The 18,557-nt window shown below is 33.7% G+C and overlaps 1 protein-coding gene across 15 annotated transcripts in view; it reads left to right on the top strand.

Moving 5' to 3' along the window:
* BBS9 (Bardet-Biedl syndrome 9) overlaps positions 1-18,557 on the top strand; it is a 432,261-nt gene that overhangs the window by 214,245 nt on the left and 199,459 nt on the right. For all 15 annotated transcript variants that reach the window (XR_005369689.1, XM_038557299.1, XM_038557303.1 and 12 more), the window contains 2 exons: positions 7,215-7,310; positions 15,394-15,566. Coding sequence is in view for 14 of the 15 variants with exons in the window: in XM_038557299.1 (XP_038413227.1) it covers positions 7,215-7,310; positions 15,394-15,566 (269 nt within the window). In the remaining variant the exon portion in view is untranslated. The remainder of the gene's footprint in view (positions 1-7,214; positions 7,311-15,393; positions 15,567-18,557) is intronic.

Here is an 18,557-nt window from a genome sequence, read left to right on the forward strand (position 1 = left end):
AAGAGCTCTAATGGAGATGGACAATGAGATTAATATTTTTTTGTGCCTAACACAATATTTGTTCTGCAGCCATCAATCAAAGAGTCCTTTCACCTTTCAAGTCTTATTATTTAAAAAAATACATTTCTTGGGGCACATGGGTAGCTCAGTTGGTTAGCGTCTACCTTTTGCTCAGTGTCCTGGGATCAGTCCCCACATCAGGCTCCCTGCTCAGTGGGGAGTCTGCTTCTACCTCCCCCTGCTCATGTGCTTTCTCATTCTCTCTCTCTCCATTTCTCTCCCTCCCTTCCTCTTTCTCAAATAAATACATAAAATCTTTTTTTAAAAAAAGTAAAGAAAAATACATTTCTTAAGGCTGTAGCTGCTATAGAGAGTGATTTCTCTGATGGATCTGGGAGAAGTTGAAAACCTTCTGGAAAGAATTCACTATTCCAGAACAATTATGATACCTATAAAGAGGTCAAGATACCGACTTGAGCAGCAGTTTAGAACAAGTTGATTCCAGCCCTCATGGGTGACTTGCAGAGGTTGAAGACTTCAATGAAGAAAGTAACTGCAGATGTAGTAGTAATAGCAAGAGAAAACTAGAATTAGAAGTGGAGCCTGAAGATGTGGCTGAATTGTGGCAATCTCAAAATAAAGAGATCATAAGGGATGAAAAGTTGCTTCTTATTGATTAGCAAAGAAAGTGGTTTCTTGAGATGAAATCTGTTCCTGGTGAAGATGTTGTGAAGATTGTTGAAATGATAACAAAGGATTTAAAATATTACACAAAATTACTTGATAAAGCGGAGAGAGAGTTTGAGAGGATTGACTCCAATTTTGAAAGAAATTCTATCGTGGGTAAAAATTCTATCAAGCAACATCACATGCTACAGAGAAATCTTTTGTGAAAGGATGTGACAGCCTTCATTGTTGTCTTTTTAAGAAATTGTCACAGCTGTCCAAACCTTCAGCAGCCTGGTTGGTCAGTCAACAGCCATCAACACTGAGGCAAGACCCTCCACCAGCAGAAAGTCACAACTTACTAAAAGCTCAAATGATGTTTAGCATTTTTTAGCAATCAGATATTTTTAATTAAGGTATATACATTGTGTTTTTAGACATAATGTTATTGCACAATTAGTAGGCTATAGTATATAAATTTTATATACTTTCAAAAATTTCATTTGACTTGCTTTATTGCAATATTCTGTGTACTATGGTGGTTTGGAACCAGGCCCACAGTATCTGTGAGATATGCCTATACATAGGAACACAACTGGTTTTTGTGTATCGATCTTGTATCATGCAACACATTGTTAAACTGCTTATGGGTCCTATTAGCCTTTTTGTATATTTATTCAGATTTTCTGCATAAAGCTTGTTATCTGCAAATGAAAACAATTTTACTTCTTCCTTTCCAATCTAGAGATCTGTTTGTTTCTTGCTAGCTTTTTATCTTGGCTAGAACCTTTGGGACAATGTTGAATAGAAATGGCAAGACTGGATATTCAGGCTTTCACCATTAAGTGTGTTTAGAAGCTGTTCTACACCATTTGAGGAAGTTCCCTTCTATACCAAGTTTGCTGAAAGTTTGTTTTATATTGTTTTTTTCAATGCTTTTTCTGCATCATTTGAGATATTTATATCACTTTCTTCTTTAGGCTGTTTATAGGTGGATTACACTGATATATTTTTTTGACTTTTAAAATTAAAAAATTATTTTTATTTTTTAAAGATCCTATTTATTTATTTGAGAGGGAGAGGAGAGATCACAAACAGTGGGGAGAGGCAGAAGGAGAAGGAGAAGCAGGCTCCCTGCTGAGCAAGGAGCCCAATGAGGGGCTTGATCCCAGGAGATCATGACTGGAGCTGAAGGCAGATGCTTAACTGACTAAGCCACCCAGGTTCCCCTTGCGTTTTCTTAAAGTATAGTTGACACAATTAGTTTCAGGTGTACAAGATGGTGATTCAACAACTTTATATATTATGCTATGTTCATAAGTGTGTACATTGATTAATTTTTGGATGTTAGCATAATTGTGCATTTTTTAGATAAATCACATTAAAATTTGTGTTATCCTTTCAACATACTATTTGGTTCAATTTGCTAGAATTAGTTTAGAATTTTTACATCTGTGTTCATGAGGGATATTAATCTATAATTTTATTTCTTTTTTAAGAAAGGTTTATTTACTTGAGAGAGAGAGAGAGCTAGAGCACACATGCAAGTGGGAGCAAGAGAGAGAAGAAGAGAATCTCAAGCAGACTCCCTGCTGAGTAGAGAGCCTGATGCGAGGCTCATTCTCAAGGCCCTGAAATCATGACCTGGGCCAAAATCAAGAGTGGGATGCTTAACTGACCTGAGTTATCCAGGCACCCTGATCTATAATTTTATTTCTATGCAATTATGTGTCATTACTGTGGAGTTTAAAGAATGAGTTGGGAGATACTTTCTTCTTTTCAAATTTTTTTGAAGAGTGTGTAGATCTGGTATTATTTCTTGCTTAATATTTGGTAGAATTTACCAGACACCTAAGTCTTCACCATGAGATATATATATTTTTTTAAATACAAATTCAATCTCTTCAGAAGATAGAAGACTATTCAGGTTATCTATTTCGTATTGTGAGTGAGCCTTGTGAGTTTATGTCTTTCAAGAAATGTGTCCATTTCATCTGAATTGTTGATTTTATTGGATAAGATTGTTCATAATATTTCTATATTATTCTTTTAATATCTGTAGTGATGACAGCTCACTCATTAATTGTAGTGGTAGGGGTGCCTGGGTGGCCCAGTTGATTAAGTGTCCGGCCTGATTTTGGCTCAGGTCATGATCTCAGGGCCAGGAGAATGAGCCCCACTTTGGGCCCCATGCTGGGCATGGAGCCTGCTTAAGATTCTCTCTCTCTTTCCTTCTGTCCCTCCCCTGCTCTCTCTCTCTTAAAAAAAAATAGTATTGGTAAGTTGTGTCTTTTTTTTTCCTACCTGATCTAATGATGAGAATTTTATCTGTTTTATCTGTCTTTTCAAAAAAATAGCTTTGGGTTTTATTAATTTTTTTTTCATTTTTTATTCTTTGTTTTCTTCTGGTTTTCCTTTCTTCTGCTTACTTTGGGTTTCATTTACTCTTTTTCTAGTTTCTTAAGGTGAGAGCAGTGGTTATTCTTTTTAAAATGTAGTTGGTTAATATAGAATTTCCTTTAAGTACTGCTTTAATTGCATCCTGTGAATTATAAAATGTTGTGTTTTCATTTTCATTCAGTTTAAAACACTTTTAAACTTCCCCTTTCATTTCTTTTTTGTTATTTAGAGGTATGGTATATAGTTTCCAAACACTTGGGGAGTGTCCACAGATCTTTCTGTTATTGACTCGTAACTCAATTTCATTGTGGTAGGAGAGCATACTTTGTATGATTTTAATCCTCTTAAGTTTATTGATACTTATTTAAAGTCTGATCTTATAAATGTTAGGGCTGTGTTTACAAATGTTCTGCATGCATTTGGAAATAATGGATTTTCTGCCGTAGTGGGGTGGGATTTTACATGATGTCAGTTAAAGCAAGTTTTCTGTTAGTATTTTTAATCTTCCATATTCTTACTAATTTTCTGTTTGCTTGTGTCATTTATTGAGACTAGGGTGTTGGAATCTCTAGCTGTAAAATATCTATTTCTCTTTTTGTGTATCTGTTAGTTTTGCTTTAGTTATTTTATTTTATTTTATTTTATTTTATTTTATTTTATTTTATTTTATTTTATTTTATTATTTTATTTATTTATTTTATTTATGATAGTCACACAGAGAGAGAGAGAGAGAGGCAGAGACACAGGCAGAGAGAGAAGCAGGCTCCGTGCACCGGGAGCCTGACGTGGGACTCAATCCTGGGTCTCCAGGATTGCGCCATGGGCCAAAGGCAAGGCGCCAAACTGCTGCGCCACCCAGGGTTCCCTGCTTCAGTTATTTTAAGGCTTTGTTTTAGGTGCATAAAAGTTTAGGATTGTTATATTTTCTTGATTATAGTGAAATGTTCCTTTATCCTTGTTAATATTCTTTGCTCTGAAATCTATTTGGGGTGTGTGTGTGTGTGTGTGTGTGTGTGTGTGTGTGTATCCCAACTTCCTTTTGCCTGGTGTTACAAGAGTTGTATATTTTCTTCTTTTACTTTTATTTACATCTTTATGTTTAAAGTAGGTTTCTTATAATTAGCATATAATTGGGTCTTGCCTTTTTAAATCCAATCTGAAAGTATCTGCCTTTCGATGGGGTGTTTAGACCATTGACTTTTAATATGATTATTGGTATTATTAGTTTTAAATGGTTGCTCTCTCATTTTTATTTGCTCCATTTTTTTGTTTTGTCTTTTCTTCATACTTTGAATTCAGTATATTTTTTGACTCCATTTTATCTCTTTAGTTTTATTATTCAGTATTATACCTAGTGTTATTTTAGTTGTTTCTTTGACCAATAGCAATGTGTAAAGCAATGTTTTATAGCAGTTTTTCTCAATCTTTTTTTTATTACTGCTCCCCCAAAAGCCTTTTTTAGATAACTTTTTCCTAATTAGCCCCTCCATAAATTTTTAATAGCACAGATATCCTGTATATCTGTTCATATACTATATGAGTATCTATTTTTATAGATTAAATGAGTAAGATTTTTTGAGGTACATGAATCAGTTTTTGCCCCCTTAGAGGCAATATTTCCCCATTAAAAATGCATGGATGCATGGTACAGTGTACATATTTAGCTTATACATATTCTATCTTTAGGTGATATTATAGTGCTTCACATATAGTATAAGAATCATACAATATTCTACTTCCATTTCTCCTCTTTCAGCCTTTGTGCTATTGTTGTCTTATATTTTATATCCACATATTTTATAATTCATTGTTAGGAATTTTGCTTTAAATAGTTGATTATCTTTTAAAGAGAGATTAATAATAAGGATAATAGTATTATATATTTACTCATAGAATTGCCTTTTCTACTGCTCTTCATTCCTTTATGCAGAACCAGATATCCATCTGGTATCATTTACTTTTTTTTTTTAAAAAATTCTTCTTTAACATTTCTGTTAGTGCAGAGATACTGATTTTTTTCCAGCTTTTGTATGTCTGAAACAATATTTTTCTCATCTTTTTGAAAGATATTTTTATTGAGTAAAGAATTGCAGGTTAACAGTTTTTCTTTCAGTGTTTTAAAGATTGCTCCATTGTTTTTTGCCATTTCATTAACAAGACATATTAGATTCTTCTGTATGTAACTTGCCTTTTTCCTTTGGCTGCTTTTAAGATTTTTTTTTTTTTAAGAAGTTTAATTTTGATGTTCCTTGGTATCCTTTCTTTCCTTCCTTTCTTTCTTCTTTCTTCTTTTTTTTTTTTTTTTTTTAGATTTGTTTATTTGAGAGAGGGAGAGAGAGCATGAGCACGAGTTGGGGAAGGGACAAAGAGAGAATCTTCAAGCAGACTCCCCGCCCTAAGTCTGGAACCTGACCTGTGGCTTGATCTCACTGCCCATGAAATCATGAACTGAGCGCCACTAGTTTTGTTTTTATTTTTCTTATGCTTGGGGTTTGTAAAGATTTTTTGATCTGTAGTTTATAATTTTCATTCAGTTTGCAAATGTTTTGGCCATTATTTTTTCAAATATTTTTTCTCTCTTTGTAGCACTCTCCTCTCTGATACTCTGCCTTGTGAACTTTTGATACTTTAGCCTTCCCAGACTCCCGACTCTGTCTCCTCAGCTTGAGCGCAATGCCTGGGTTTCCCCTCCCTGTGTTGCAGCTTGAAATTTTCTCTAGGCAATAGGCTGGGCAATCATAGGACTAATTTTGTTCTTTGTCAGGGATCACTGTTGTTCATTTCCTGATCTCCAGTATCTTCAAAAACCTTTCATATGTTTTGTTCCATTTTTTAGTTGTTATAAGTAGAAGGGTAAATTTGGCCCTGGTTTCTTCATCTTGGTCTGAAGTGAAAGTCTTCAGTGTTGTAATTTTTATTTGTTTTTGAGTCAGGGTTCATTGCAATTTCTGATATGAATTTTTCAATACCTCTTTTTCTATAGGTTTCACTCTTTCTCTCTTTAATTTGCAGTTGATTTATTAAAGAATAAGATGATTTTTCCTGTGAGTTTCCTGCACTTTGAATTTTGTTGTTTACATCCCTGTGATGGTTAATATTTTCTCTGTCCACTTTATTGCCTGTTGACTGGTAGTTGCATCTAAAGGTATTAGAGTCAGGATTGATTATTTTAGCCACACTACTTCCATGGATTGGTGGTATATACTTTCAGCAGGGAGTACATATTATCCATTTCTCTCTCTCTCTCTCTCTTTTTGTATGGTAACGATCATTGATTTTAATGCTGAGATCCTTTAAATGTATTGAAGTTGAAAATGATGACATGGATTTCTTTCAAGTTTTCTTCAATATTTTGCTATATTATTTCTATGGAGATAACTTTCCCCTTACCTACTCTTGGCTGTGTGGTACAGTTTGAAAGGATCATCTGAATAAATGTTTGTTTTTTTTGTCTTACTGATTTTAATTTAATTTAATTTTTTAAAGACATTATTTATTTGTTCATGAGAGACACAGAGAGAGAGGAAGAGGCATAGGCAGAGAGAGAAGCAGGCTTCCCGTGAGGAGCCAGAAGTGGGACTTGATCTCAGGACCCCGGGATCATGCCCTGAGCCAAAGGCAGACACTTAACCTCTGAGCCACCAGGTGGCTTATTTTTTTAAAATAATGAGTTGATTCTCTAGAAGCCTCCATTAGTAAGCACTTGGCCTTGTTTCTGGTATCAATATGAACACATGCCATTAAGTTTTTTTGATGTGTTTCACTTTTTTTGATACTCAAATATTTTCTCTCTGGCTGGTAATCTCTTTAAGTTGGCTTTTACTTCATTCTACTCTATTAGTCACTGATAGTTTCCTTGCTTTCTGGTGTTACAGATATTTTAGGTTAATCTTGTATATTTCCTGCCTCAAACCTAGAATGAACCAGGTAGAAGGAAGGAAATTAAATGATCTCAGAGTGTTACTATGAGGGAGATATTTAAGCAATTGGGAATTACCATGGAAACCAGCTTATGTATTTTAATTCATACATGGGCTTTAAACACGACTGGTGACATAAAAAATACTTGTCATCAACGAAACTTCCTATTTCAAACATTGTTTTTCTTCGCAGTTATATAAGGTGATTTTTTTTTCTTTTCTTTGTAGGCTTTGCCAATCAGTCAGAAGATGATCAGGTGAATATAATGGGTTTTCGCTTCTTAGGAGGTTCCCGAGTTACTCTTCTTGCTTCAAAAACCTCTCGTAAGTAAAACCATGGTATTATTTCTTTTGGGATTTTCTGTTGAGGACACTACATCACAGGTCATCATCACATCAAGGATTTCTGCAAAGGGTGTGTTTAGTTAGATATTGAAAACTAATGGCCCTGGTATTAAGTATTTAGAACATAAAAGTTATGAAAATAAGATCCTGTTTTATTAAAGATATGTAATTTTGATTTTGGGCATTAGAGTTTGAGAGAGCAATTGAAGAATTGAAAATATTGTTGAGATACGTATATGACGAACTAGGTTTTAGAAACTTCTAGAAACTGGAATTAATTTGTGTGTTTATGTATATTCATATATCCAGAAGTGTGAATAGCTTTTGCTGACACTAATCTCAGTAGGATGAAAAATAGTAATTAGGTATTCAAGTTTGAATTTCAGATGTAAGTCTTCACTGATTTGGTTGCTTCACATGAGAATAATAATTGAAAGTACTCAATGTAAAACTCACTTCTGATGTTTGTGGGGTATTGAAGTTGCTAAACTCATCAAGTTATATACATCTACATGGAAATAAAGTTAAATATTATTAAAGTAGTGTTTAACAAATTTTAGGAACGCTAGGAGGGGGTTTGGATGAATAAATGCATATATTGAAATTTATATGTTAAAAAAGTTTGAGAACACTCCAATTTTAAAATCTCTGTAGTTTGTAAAATGGGTTTCCACTTTAAACTTTATGTATTTGCAGTTTTACTTGGTTATTTCTTGCATGATCAGAAGATACAGTAAAATAAGGACATATCCCTTTTGAAAAATGAAGGTGTTAACAGGAGGGATATAAACACATCCTTATTTTAGAAACTAACAATGTTACAGTTCTGGAATGTATAGATTGGTGGCTGGTGAAATAGACTTGGATACAACTAAAAATTATAGAATAAGACATAGAAATTAAAGATAATTCTTAAAAGAATGAGCAGATTCTGTACTTTTCATGGTCTTTTTGATTGGTCATGATTGCAGTACTTTTTGCATTGGCACCATTTTCTTTTGTTCAGTTTTAATCTTCAGTTGGATGATGGAATTATTTTAGTACATTTCTCTTTGTTAAACTGTTCTCTTTAAACTAAAAAATTGTTGCCAATTCTTTGGGAAATTGTACACACATATTTGACTTCAGTTGATGGTGCTGCGTGATGAATCTCCAATGGAGATTACTAAAAAAATGCAAAATGTGGGATCCCTGGGTGGCTCAGTGGTTGAGTGTCTGCCTTCGGCTCAGGGCATGATCCCGGGTCTGGGGATCGAGTCCCACATCAGGGTACCTGCGAGGAGCCTGCTTCTCTCTCTGCGTATGTCTCTGCTTCTCTCTCTCTTATGAATAAATAAATAAATCTTAAAAAAAATGCAAAATGTTATTCTTGGTCCCACATAAGTGGGAATAACTTATGTGCTAATTTGTTCTTTTATAGATAAGGTGATTCTTAGAGTGCTGCTATTGCCCATGATTTCACCAAATATCCAGATATATGGCAGTGCCTTCATATAGCCATAGTATGGGCAGACAGGCTAAGTAATGGAATAGAATAGGACTTTTTAAATAAGGAACCAAATGAGTTATGTAAACTGAAACCTGAAGGCAGCTATTACAAGTCCCTGAAGGTTTTTTTGGCTTCAGTGACATACAGAATTCTACCTAGGAGATGTCCCTGGTGATAAATGGAGGTAGGTATGAAGAGTAGTTTTCTGGGGCTGAGGCAAATGTTGGTGCTCCCTTCTACTGTATCAGAGTGTTTATCTCCAAAAAGGAATGAAGTAATTTGTACCCAGTATGTGTTTGGCATCTTTATTTTTTTTGTAAAAGGCACATAGTTTTTGGTCTAGAAATCTGAATTAATAGAAAAAGCCTACATATGGAAAGAACTCAGTATTTCTTTCCTAGTAAACAGGTGCTTTGTAAGTCATATAGAGTTGTGTTTGGATATTGGGTAGTATTTTCTGTGGGCTCCACATATTCATCTCTTTTTAAAACCTGCCTGATAATTAACCAGGCCTTAAAGTGTGCTGATGGTAATGTTAGTTCAATCTTCTGATTAGTTATAGATCAGCCAAAGTAGACAAGAGAAAAGCGAATGCAGCTCATTGTCTAAAATACGAAATCACATTCTCTGGGGGAACTGAAAACGTTTTTATTTTTAGAAAATAGAGTAGTGCTTCAGTGTAATTAGAGTTTATTCTGTGAATTTTGGAAAAACAAAGCTTTGAAAATACTTAGGAGAAACACTCTTTGCTAGAAAAATTTCTAAGAATGATTTCCAGAGTCCTAAATTGAAAATAATAAGATGGATGATGGCTTTGTTTGTTACCTTGATTGTAGTGATAGTTTGATGAGTATCTGCACATGTCCAGATTAACCAAATTGTATACATTAACTATATGCAGCTTTTTTGTCTATCACTTATACCTCTGTAAAGTTGTTATAAAAATAATGTCAAGTTTTATAAGATCAAATGTTTCTATAATCAGAATTATAAATATTTGTACATGAAGTTTGATTATTTTGACTGATTTTAGTACACTGGGATTTCAGAAGGAATATACTATTGCCTAAATATGCCACTTTCTTATGCACCATTTCCAGTAACTTATTCCCTCATAAAACAAACACTGCCATCTCTCTCTCCTTCCTCCCTCCTACTTCTTTATCTCTATATTTTTCTTGGTGTTTTTTATTCTGTTTTTGTTGTTTTGTTTTTTAAATTTATTTATTTGAGAAAGAGAGAAAGAGTGTGTGTGCACGCACACAAGCTGGGGGGCAGTGTGCAGAGAGAGGGAGACAATCTTTAGCAGATACCCCGCTGAGCATGGAGTCTGACTCGGGGCTCTATCTTAGGACCCTGAGATTGTGACCCAAGCTGAAATCAAGAGCCAGATATTCAACCAACTGAGCCATCCAGGTGCCCCTCTGTTTCTATTTTGTCTTTATCTCTATAATGTCTTTTTGTACCTTGCCTTATTCTACTTGTTTCTTAAAAGATCAAACATAGTTAATAAAAGTTTCTAAAATATGAAAGGTGAAAATAAATAGAAACAAAAAATAAGAGCAGGAAATTTATAAAGATATGAATAAGATTAACACTCAGAAACATATATTGTACAGTTGATAGGGTGCAGACTCAAAGTAATAAGATGACATTTTAGTTCCAGTTTTTAAAATGTTCAAAGAATAAAATCAAGTAAGTTGTTTAGGAGATGCATAGCCATTACTGATGCTGAGTCCCGAATGAAATTTTTCTGAATTCACAAGGACAACTTCTTCAGTAATGTCTCTTTAGCTTATTTTTATAATTATAATGTTATATAATTACAATTTATAAGTAACAAGTTTCATAGAGATTTAAAAATAGTCATGAACTCAATTTACTAAACATAATACTGTCTCAGCTCAAATTAGTGCAGCCTGAGCAGCAGTTTAATCCAAGGATAAATTGAGAGTATCTAGTGTTGCAAGTTTTTAGTATCTGGTATTTTCACTAAGAATTAGACAACCAAACTCAGTAATTCAGAAATTCGAGATATATTGGAAAGAGTTGTGGGTTTTGTTTTGTTTTAAAATGAGCACAATAAGAACATGCTTCAATAATAATTGATAAGATGAAATTCAGTCGGAGAGGCTAATGATCAAGAAAAAGAAGGGGACTCACAAAGCAATGAAGTCCTTGAGAAGGAGAAAGGATGTGAATTGTAGAGCATGGGGACAGGGTAGATTGAAGGATAGGCCTTTGTAAGTTTACTGTGACAGGGGGTATTGGATATAGATTCAGAGAGATTCTGTAGATTTGTTGGTGGGAAGATAAAGGAACTTTGATGGTGTCTATATTTGAAAAAAACATTTGACATTGGTATTTTGGAAAATAAGAAAGCAAACTCATGAAAGGATAAGGTAATGCTGAGTACCCATTTGAAGTTTCAGATCCTGAATTTTGAAGTGAAACCAAGACATCCTTAGATTTTCTCTGGCAGTGATTTGTTTATTAGCATCCAAGCAACTAAAGTCAAGGCTGAGACTTTGAAACAGATAATTGGAAGCAAAATATTTTTGTGAGAATGATTATAATAATCAACTACCAAATCTAAGCTGGTAAGAAGAGAAATAAAGATTAGAGAAAACTCATACGTGGTGAAAAATTAATGGGTTCAATGGATCACAAGTTTTAAGATTGAAGAAGTAGCATAGTGAGAGTTCTAGAACAAGTGAGCTAGAGTAAGAAAAGGTGGTAGTCAGAGAATGAATGAGATATTGATGTTAGAGTTCAGAGGAACTGCAGATTCTGATAAAGACAGGGTTATCAGACAAGGTGTGACCTTGGGGAGGGCATTGTGAAGATGCAAGAAGACCAATGGAGGCAGGGCTTTCAAGGAAATGTATTACAGTTATGATTATTAAAGGAGCCTGTTTGATGTGAGCACAATAAGTGAGAAAAAGAAGCACTTTCAGATACATTATTGTGAAATTTTTAAAAAGCTACACAAGAAAGATAAATCAAGAAAGCATTTTAACTTATAAGCAAAATCTTTGGATATTAGAGGACAATGGAAAAATTTCCTAAAGATCTGAAGGAAATGATATTCAAGTTAGAATTTTGTGCCTTGCTAAACTGATAGCTAGTTAGCAATGAATACTGAGTAAACCTGTATTTTCAGTGTCACAAGTAGGGCTAAGCAATTCTAAATAGTAAACTTATGTAGCTTCAGGTGGGCCTTTGGAAAATGGGAAAGATAGTTAATACACTGAACATTTCAATATGCTGAAAGATTTTTACATACTGGAAAGAGCAATTGAATTAAGATCAAGTGTAAAAGTCATTTGCTTGTCTGTTTTGATTATCTTGCTTTCAGATATAATGAAAAAATTATAGTCCTGTATATGAATAAAGGTTGGGTCTTGAAAAAGGTTTTCTTTTTACACCTGCCCAAAAGAAAGCATATGTGATCTTGAACTGTGTTAACCAAAATATTTTTAGAACAAGGAAAGTAAGACTGTTGCTCTTTTTCATCTGAGTAGACCATACCTTTGTTCATTTTTTATTCAGTAGACATATTAGATATAAAGACTGTCATGGCTCCTGTGGAGCTCTTGGACTAATGGGAGAGACAAGCAGAGAACCGATAATAGAAAGTTTGGTATGCTAACAGAAGTACCCTTTAGGTGCAATTAGAACCCAAAGGAATGAGGTTCCATGAGATTTTATGTGTAAAGGATCTTGAAGAATGAATAGGAGATTATTAGGTGGATGGCATTTCAGAAAGAGGAGAAGGTTATTAAAGCATGGAGTTTTAGAGGTCAGTTTTATTCTGTGCCTGGAAGTTCATGTAGTAGGGGCTCTGTGAGAGGTCTTTTTTTTTTTAATTTTTTACTTATTTTTTTAAAGTAGGCTCCATGCCCAGTGTGGAACCCATTGCAGGGCTTGAACTTACAGCCCTGAGAGCAAGACCTGAACTGAGATCAAGAGTTGGAAGCCTAACTGACTGAGCCACTCAGGTGCCCTTGTCCTTAAATGAGACTAAGAATTTAGAGACAAATGTAGTGATCAAATCTGATGTATAGAGTGATTTATCAATATAGCATTACTGTTGATATTTATCTTAGAACTTCTTAGCGGTATTACCAAGGGGCAATGGGAATATTAAATAAATCCAGATTGGGGATGCCTGGGTGTCTCAGTGGTTGAGCATCTGCCTTTGGCTCAGGTCGTGATCCCAGGGTCCTGGTGTCGAGTCCCGCATCATGCTCCCCGCAGGGAGCTTGCTTCTCTCTCTGCCTATCTCTGCTTCTCTCTCTGTGTCTCTCATGAATAAATAAATAGAATCTTAAAAAAAAAATCCAGATTGGAATAAGCTTCTTGAGAAGTAAATATAGAGAAATCATCCATAGTTTCTACTAATATTGAAGAAGTTGTAGTTTTGGAATATTATATTAATATCTACTGAAATTGTTTATATTGTTTCCTCCAACTTTTTGGTTTAAAAAGCATTCATCTGCTTATCTATCACATTTTAAAATTTCCAAATAGCATAAATTACATTTATGCTATGTTTATGATATGAATACAAACATTATTTATTTCGATGAACTTCAGATGTCTGACATGAATAGAGACTGACGTGATACATTTTTTTGTGCCCTGTTTAGTTAAATATATTATTTTCTCCATTTGTAGTAGAGTGGAATGGCAATTGACTGGGCTCCAATTATCCAAATTTATTTCATTTGGAGGCTGAAATGGTTATTTCCACTGAGCTGCTATTACAAGATGCAAAGGAAAAGAGATAAAAAAAATAAATTGAATGTTCATTTTGGCAGCTACTTTAATTATGAATATTGTAAGGGTGTATTTTAAAATACAACTTTCTTCTTTCATGTTATATTATAAATAGAAATTTTTATTCCTCCTTTCCATGAAATGTATACTCTGGAAAGTCTCCAGGGCAATATTAACCATCTTGGAGTACTAATACTGGGAAAATGCTTAATAATAAAAATAATGCCTTATAAATCTTTGACTCACTAATTCTTGTTGATTTTTGGTAATCTGAAAAAAAATCAACTTAAAATATTGTGTTTGTATTTCTAAATCTTATATTTAATTGTAAAATTTTTCATTGCAAAAATTTTAGTTTTTCTTTCTCCTGAATGTGTTGATAAAAATGAGAAAATAATTGAAGCCCAAATTTTAAAGTTACAGAAAATCACACCTATTTAAATGTTTATTATGGTTTTTACATTTCTGTTATTTGGTGACATTCCTGTACTATACTTGGTCACAGTAGAGTTCTGTCTTAGTCCATTTGGGCTATTATAACTAAACACCATAGATTGGGTGGCTTTTGTACAACAGTAATTTATTTCTCACAGTTCTTGAGACTTCGAAGTCCGAAATCAGGTGCCAGTAGATTGGGTGTCTGATGTGGAACTACATCCTGGTTCACAGATGCCTGTGTTTTTGCTATGTCCTCACAATTCAGAAGGGGCAAGTTTCTTTTAGAAGGTCACTAATTCTATTCACGAGGGCTCCACCCTCATGACCTAATCACCAAGAGGCCCCATTTCCAAGTACCGTTGTCTTGGATCTTAGGATTTAACATGTGAATTTTGAAGGGAACACAAAATCAGTCTATGGCAAGTACCTGTTGGGTACTTTTTACTAATTTTATTTATGTTTGAGTTTTTCATTGAGCTTTTGATTGTTCACTTGTTTTACTCTATACTTTTTGTACAAGACAGTTTAAAGTTTTACAATCAATATTTTTTGAACATCTGATTTTGTTTGGTCTAAATTTAAAAAACAAAGGAAAATTGCATTTGTATAGATCTTTTCCATAGAGTATTATATTTGATCTTCATACTAACCTGTGAGGTATGTTTTATTTTCCCATTTGTGTACATGGAAAATTTGAAGATTCGATCATTTATTTGTACTGAAGTCATAAATTTAAAAATTTACTCAATTTTAAGTTTTGACCAGAGGATAAGACTAGAGAAACAGGATTTTCCTCCTAACATGATGCCTTTAATATTACTACATATGCCACCACCATCTATGACCTGGACCATGGTTTTAATGTCCTAACTGTAAGTCTATTCTTGCCCCTTTCTAATTCATTTTCTACTTGGCAGCTGTTATAATAAAAACAAAGAAACAAGTAATCACAGATTATATCCTACCACTCTCTAGCTTGAAATCCTTTGTATTTATAGTAATACCCTCCTGCTTTTCTTTTCATTTCCTTTCTTTTCCTTTTCCTTTTCTTTTTTAGAGGGACACAAATTTGGGTGTTTTTATTGTATTGAAACCTATGATAAGAAACATAGGGAAAAGAACTATACTCTATAGCTTGCTACTGTGACCACATACCTTTGGAATTAAATTTGAAAATGTTAAATAGTTGATGTAGAAAACTACAATAAGGCAGTGGAAATCATATTTATATTTCAAAAAAACCTTTGTCCTTTTTGCTTGGATAATCATGTCAGAGTTAGTGATAATTCACATAGATTTAGCTGGCAATTATGTGTTAATGAGCATTTTCCTTAATTATTTTTTCTCTCTTAGAACGATATCGCATTCAGAGTGAACAATTTGAAGATCTTTGGCTCATAACAAATGAACTTATTATCCGCCTTCAAGAATACTTTGAAAAACAGGGAATCAAAGATTTTGCCTGTTCTTTTTCTGGATCTATGCCCCTTCAAGAATATTTTGAGTTGATTGATCATCATTTTGAGGTGTGTATGATCATAAGTCATATTATCTGTAATTTTTCAATGTATGAAAGAGAAAGAGATGCTACAGAGGAAAGAATTCTAGTATACTTGCTATTAGGTAGAGTGTTTCACGTAGTTATTTTATGTGGATGGTAGATTTTGTGTATCTGTTCCTGCCCTCTTGCCTAGTTTGTGATCATTTGCAGACATTAACTCAGTGGCTGCCTGGAGCTAAGCATGTGGTCTGGCTTCAGAACAGAGTTGATTTAATTCTCCCACATGAGGACTTAAACTTTGACCCCAATAACCCAGTGTTAAAACTATTTGAGCTTATCGGCAGCCGTTTGGCTAACTAATTCTAGCAGGCCATAAATGAGGTGTGATTATAAAGTAAAGTGATTTTTCCTTTTCTTTTTTAACAAGCACACCAGAACTTCTGCATCTGAATGAGGGCTAACCACATAAAATATTCTTCAGTATCTGGCACAGTGGGCACTTAGTAATGCTGAATGATTAAATGTCTCAACAAATAAGATCTGACATTGACTGGGTTGCCTGAATATGTTTGCATTTCTTCTGTGGAAGAGCCTGTGTTAGATTGTCCTGAGTATCATCATAATATAAAATTTTCATTCCTTGAAGATTGATTTGTTTGGAAAAAGTCAAGAGTCATGTTTTGTAAATAAATCGGACAATGACAGTCATTGTTTTAAAAAATCTCATGTGTTAAAAAAAAATTCACCAGGTTCTACTTACTTATTTGCCCATAAATATACTGTGTAGACAATTAAAGGGTGGGGGGAGGATTTCAAAAGGATTTTGAATGTTATTCAAGGAGGAATTGGTTCTCTAGTATAACTACTTTTTAAGGAATCAATAGGTTTTTGCATCTTAGTTTATAAACTATGATGTGTGAGTGTGTGCGTGATAGAGAAAGACAGAGAATATGTTATGTGAATATTCCATAATGTTCAATCCCTTGGACATCCTAAGAACATTGGCTCTAACCTATAAAAACTTCTTCTTTTGTATAGTGTGAACATAAAGGGAAAATTTCAGTACATATAGTCACAAATAGCATGTCATTATCAAATAAATTGAACTTACTTGAGTTCTCTTTCATCTATGCTGATAGTATTTTATAGGGCAGTATGCTTTTGGCCAAATTATGGGACCAAAATTGACAGTTTGAGGAATATATTTAGGTATTTTAAGGATTGAGAACCTTTGCAGTCCTCTAGGATATATTTTTAAAAATTCCTGCTTCACTGTGCAAAACTGGGATCTAGTGATTTATAGAAGGAAGAGCCTACAAAAAGACTATAGTAATTATATATCTGTAATATTTAAAGCACAAAATATTAGATTCTGATTGACTGACTGTAAGATTGACATACAGTTTTCACCCTTATTTGCTAGCTAGTAAATCCCTGGAGTTTCCACATCAGGGGCATTTCCTTTCTTGGAAGGATTTAGGGAACATGAACTACAGGTATTTCCATTTGTTACACAGTTTAAAAGGAGCATCATTATACTTCCTTTCTCTCTGGCCCCATTCTCTAATAAAAAAAATGATTTTAAGCTTTGAATCAAGATGGCTTTTGGAATACAAGTGTCTCTTAGTATAAGTTATGAAGGCAGGAATTTTTGTCTCTTTTATTCATTGCTGTAATTTCCCATACCTAGAGCAATGCTTGGCCCTGGAATCAGTAATATTTGTTAAATGTTGAAATTCTGACACACGAAAACATTTTAATCAATGATGTTTGGTTACACATTCAATGAAATAAATGATGACCTGGCTGATGTGTCAGTATTGAAAGTATCTTTAGTAAATAAATATTATAGCTGGAAATTATATTTTAAAAGAATGTATCAGTGATAATTAAGCTAATATTCTTTTTAAAAAATTTAGTTATTTAAAAAATTATCATTTAACTTTTGATAATGAAAAGGTTCTTTTTCCCCCTTCAGGAGAATATTCTTTGATTTAGTTACTTAGTGCATCTGAAATTGGGATTAAAAGAGTAATAAAATTCCAAGTTTTTTTTTTTTAAATCATGTATTTGGAGAATACGTATACTGAAAAGGAAGTTTGGTTTGATATAAGAAATTTAAACTGCAAAATGTTTGATTTTTGATCTTTAAAAATAATTTTCTTGAGAGAAAGAGAGAGAGCGAGCAAGCGAGAGCTTTTGCACAGGGTGGGTAGGGGCAGAGGGAGAGAGAGAATCTTAAGCAGGCTTCAGGCTCATTACAGCTGGATGCAGGCTTGATCTCACAACCCTGAGATCATGACCTGAGCCAAAATCAAGATTTGGGTGCTTAACCAACTGAGCCACCCAGGTGCACCTGATTTCTGAACATTTTGAAAATGCTATTTATTTCAGGACTAGTTTATGACTGTTTTGTAAAGTTGAATTAGCAGTTCACATAATTTGATTTCATCGAGTGTTCCTTCTACTCTACGACTCTGACTAGCTTTCTTTTATTTTAATAATATTAAATTCAAAGGTTATGAGAAGAGTTTTGATAAAAAGAGTCTGTTTCAGATGCTCCTCCTTCAGCCACTCAGTCTCCTCTTTGAAAGCAACTTTTGGAGTCCCATTTCTTATATATGTTTTTAGAAATATTATATCCAGTAAGAACTATGTTAATATACAGATTTCTTTTTAAAAAATACATGAATGGTAGCATTTTATACATACTATTCTGTGTTTGGTTTTGTTTTGCTTTGTTTCGTTCAAAGCATCTTTGGATAACATTGCATATCAGTACTTAGAGGTCCTACAAAGTAGTCTTCTTTATTATTTAACCTGTTCCCCTATTGATGAGTATTTTGATTATTAATAATATCTTACTATAATACAATAGAACAAATAATTCTGTAATGAATATCTTCATATGTTATTACTTTTTGCGAGCATACTTCTAGGATAAATTGCTGGATATGGGCTTGCTAGATCAAAGGCTATATTGTTTGAGAGCTATTTGTATTAGCTTTTTATTAAA

This window comes from Canis lupus, chromosome 14 (assembly GCF_011100685.1).
Source record: "Canis lupus familiaris isolate Mischka breed German Shepherd chromosome 14, alternate assembly UU_Cfam_GSD_1.0, whole genome shotgun sequence".
NCBI lineage: Eukaryota > Metazoa > Chordata > Mammalia > Carnivora > Canidae > Canis > Canis lupus.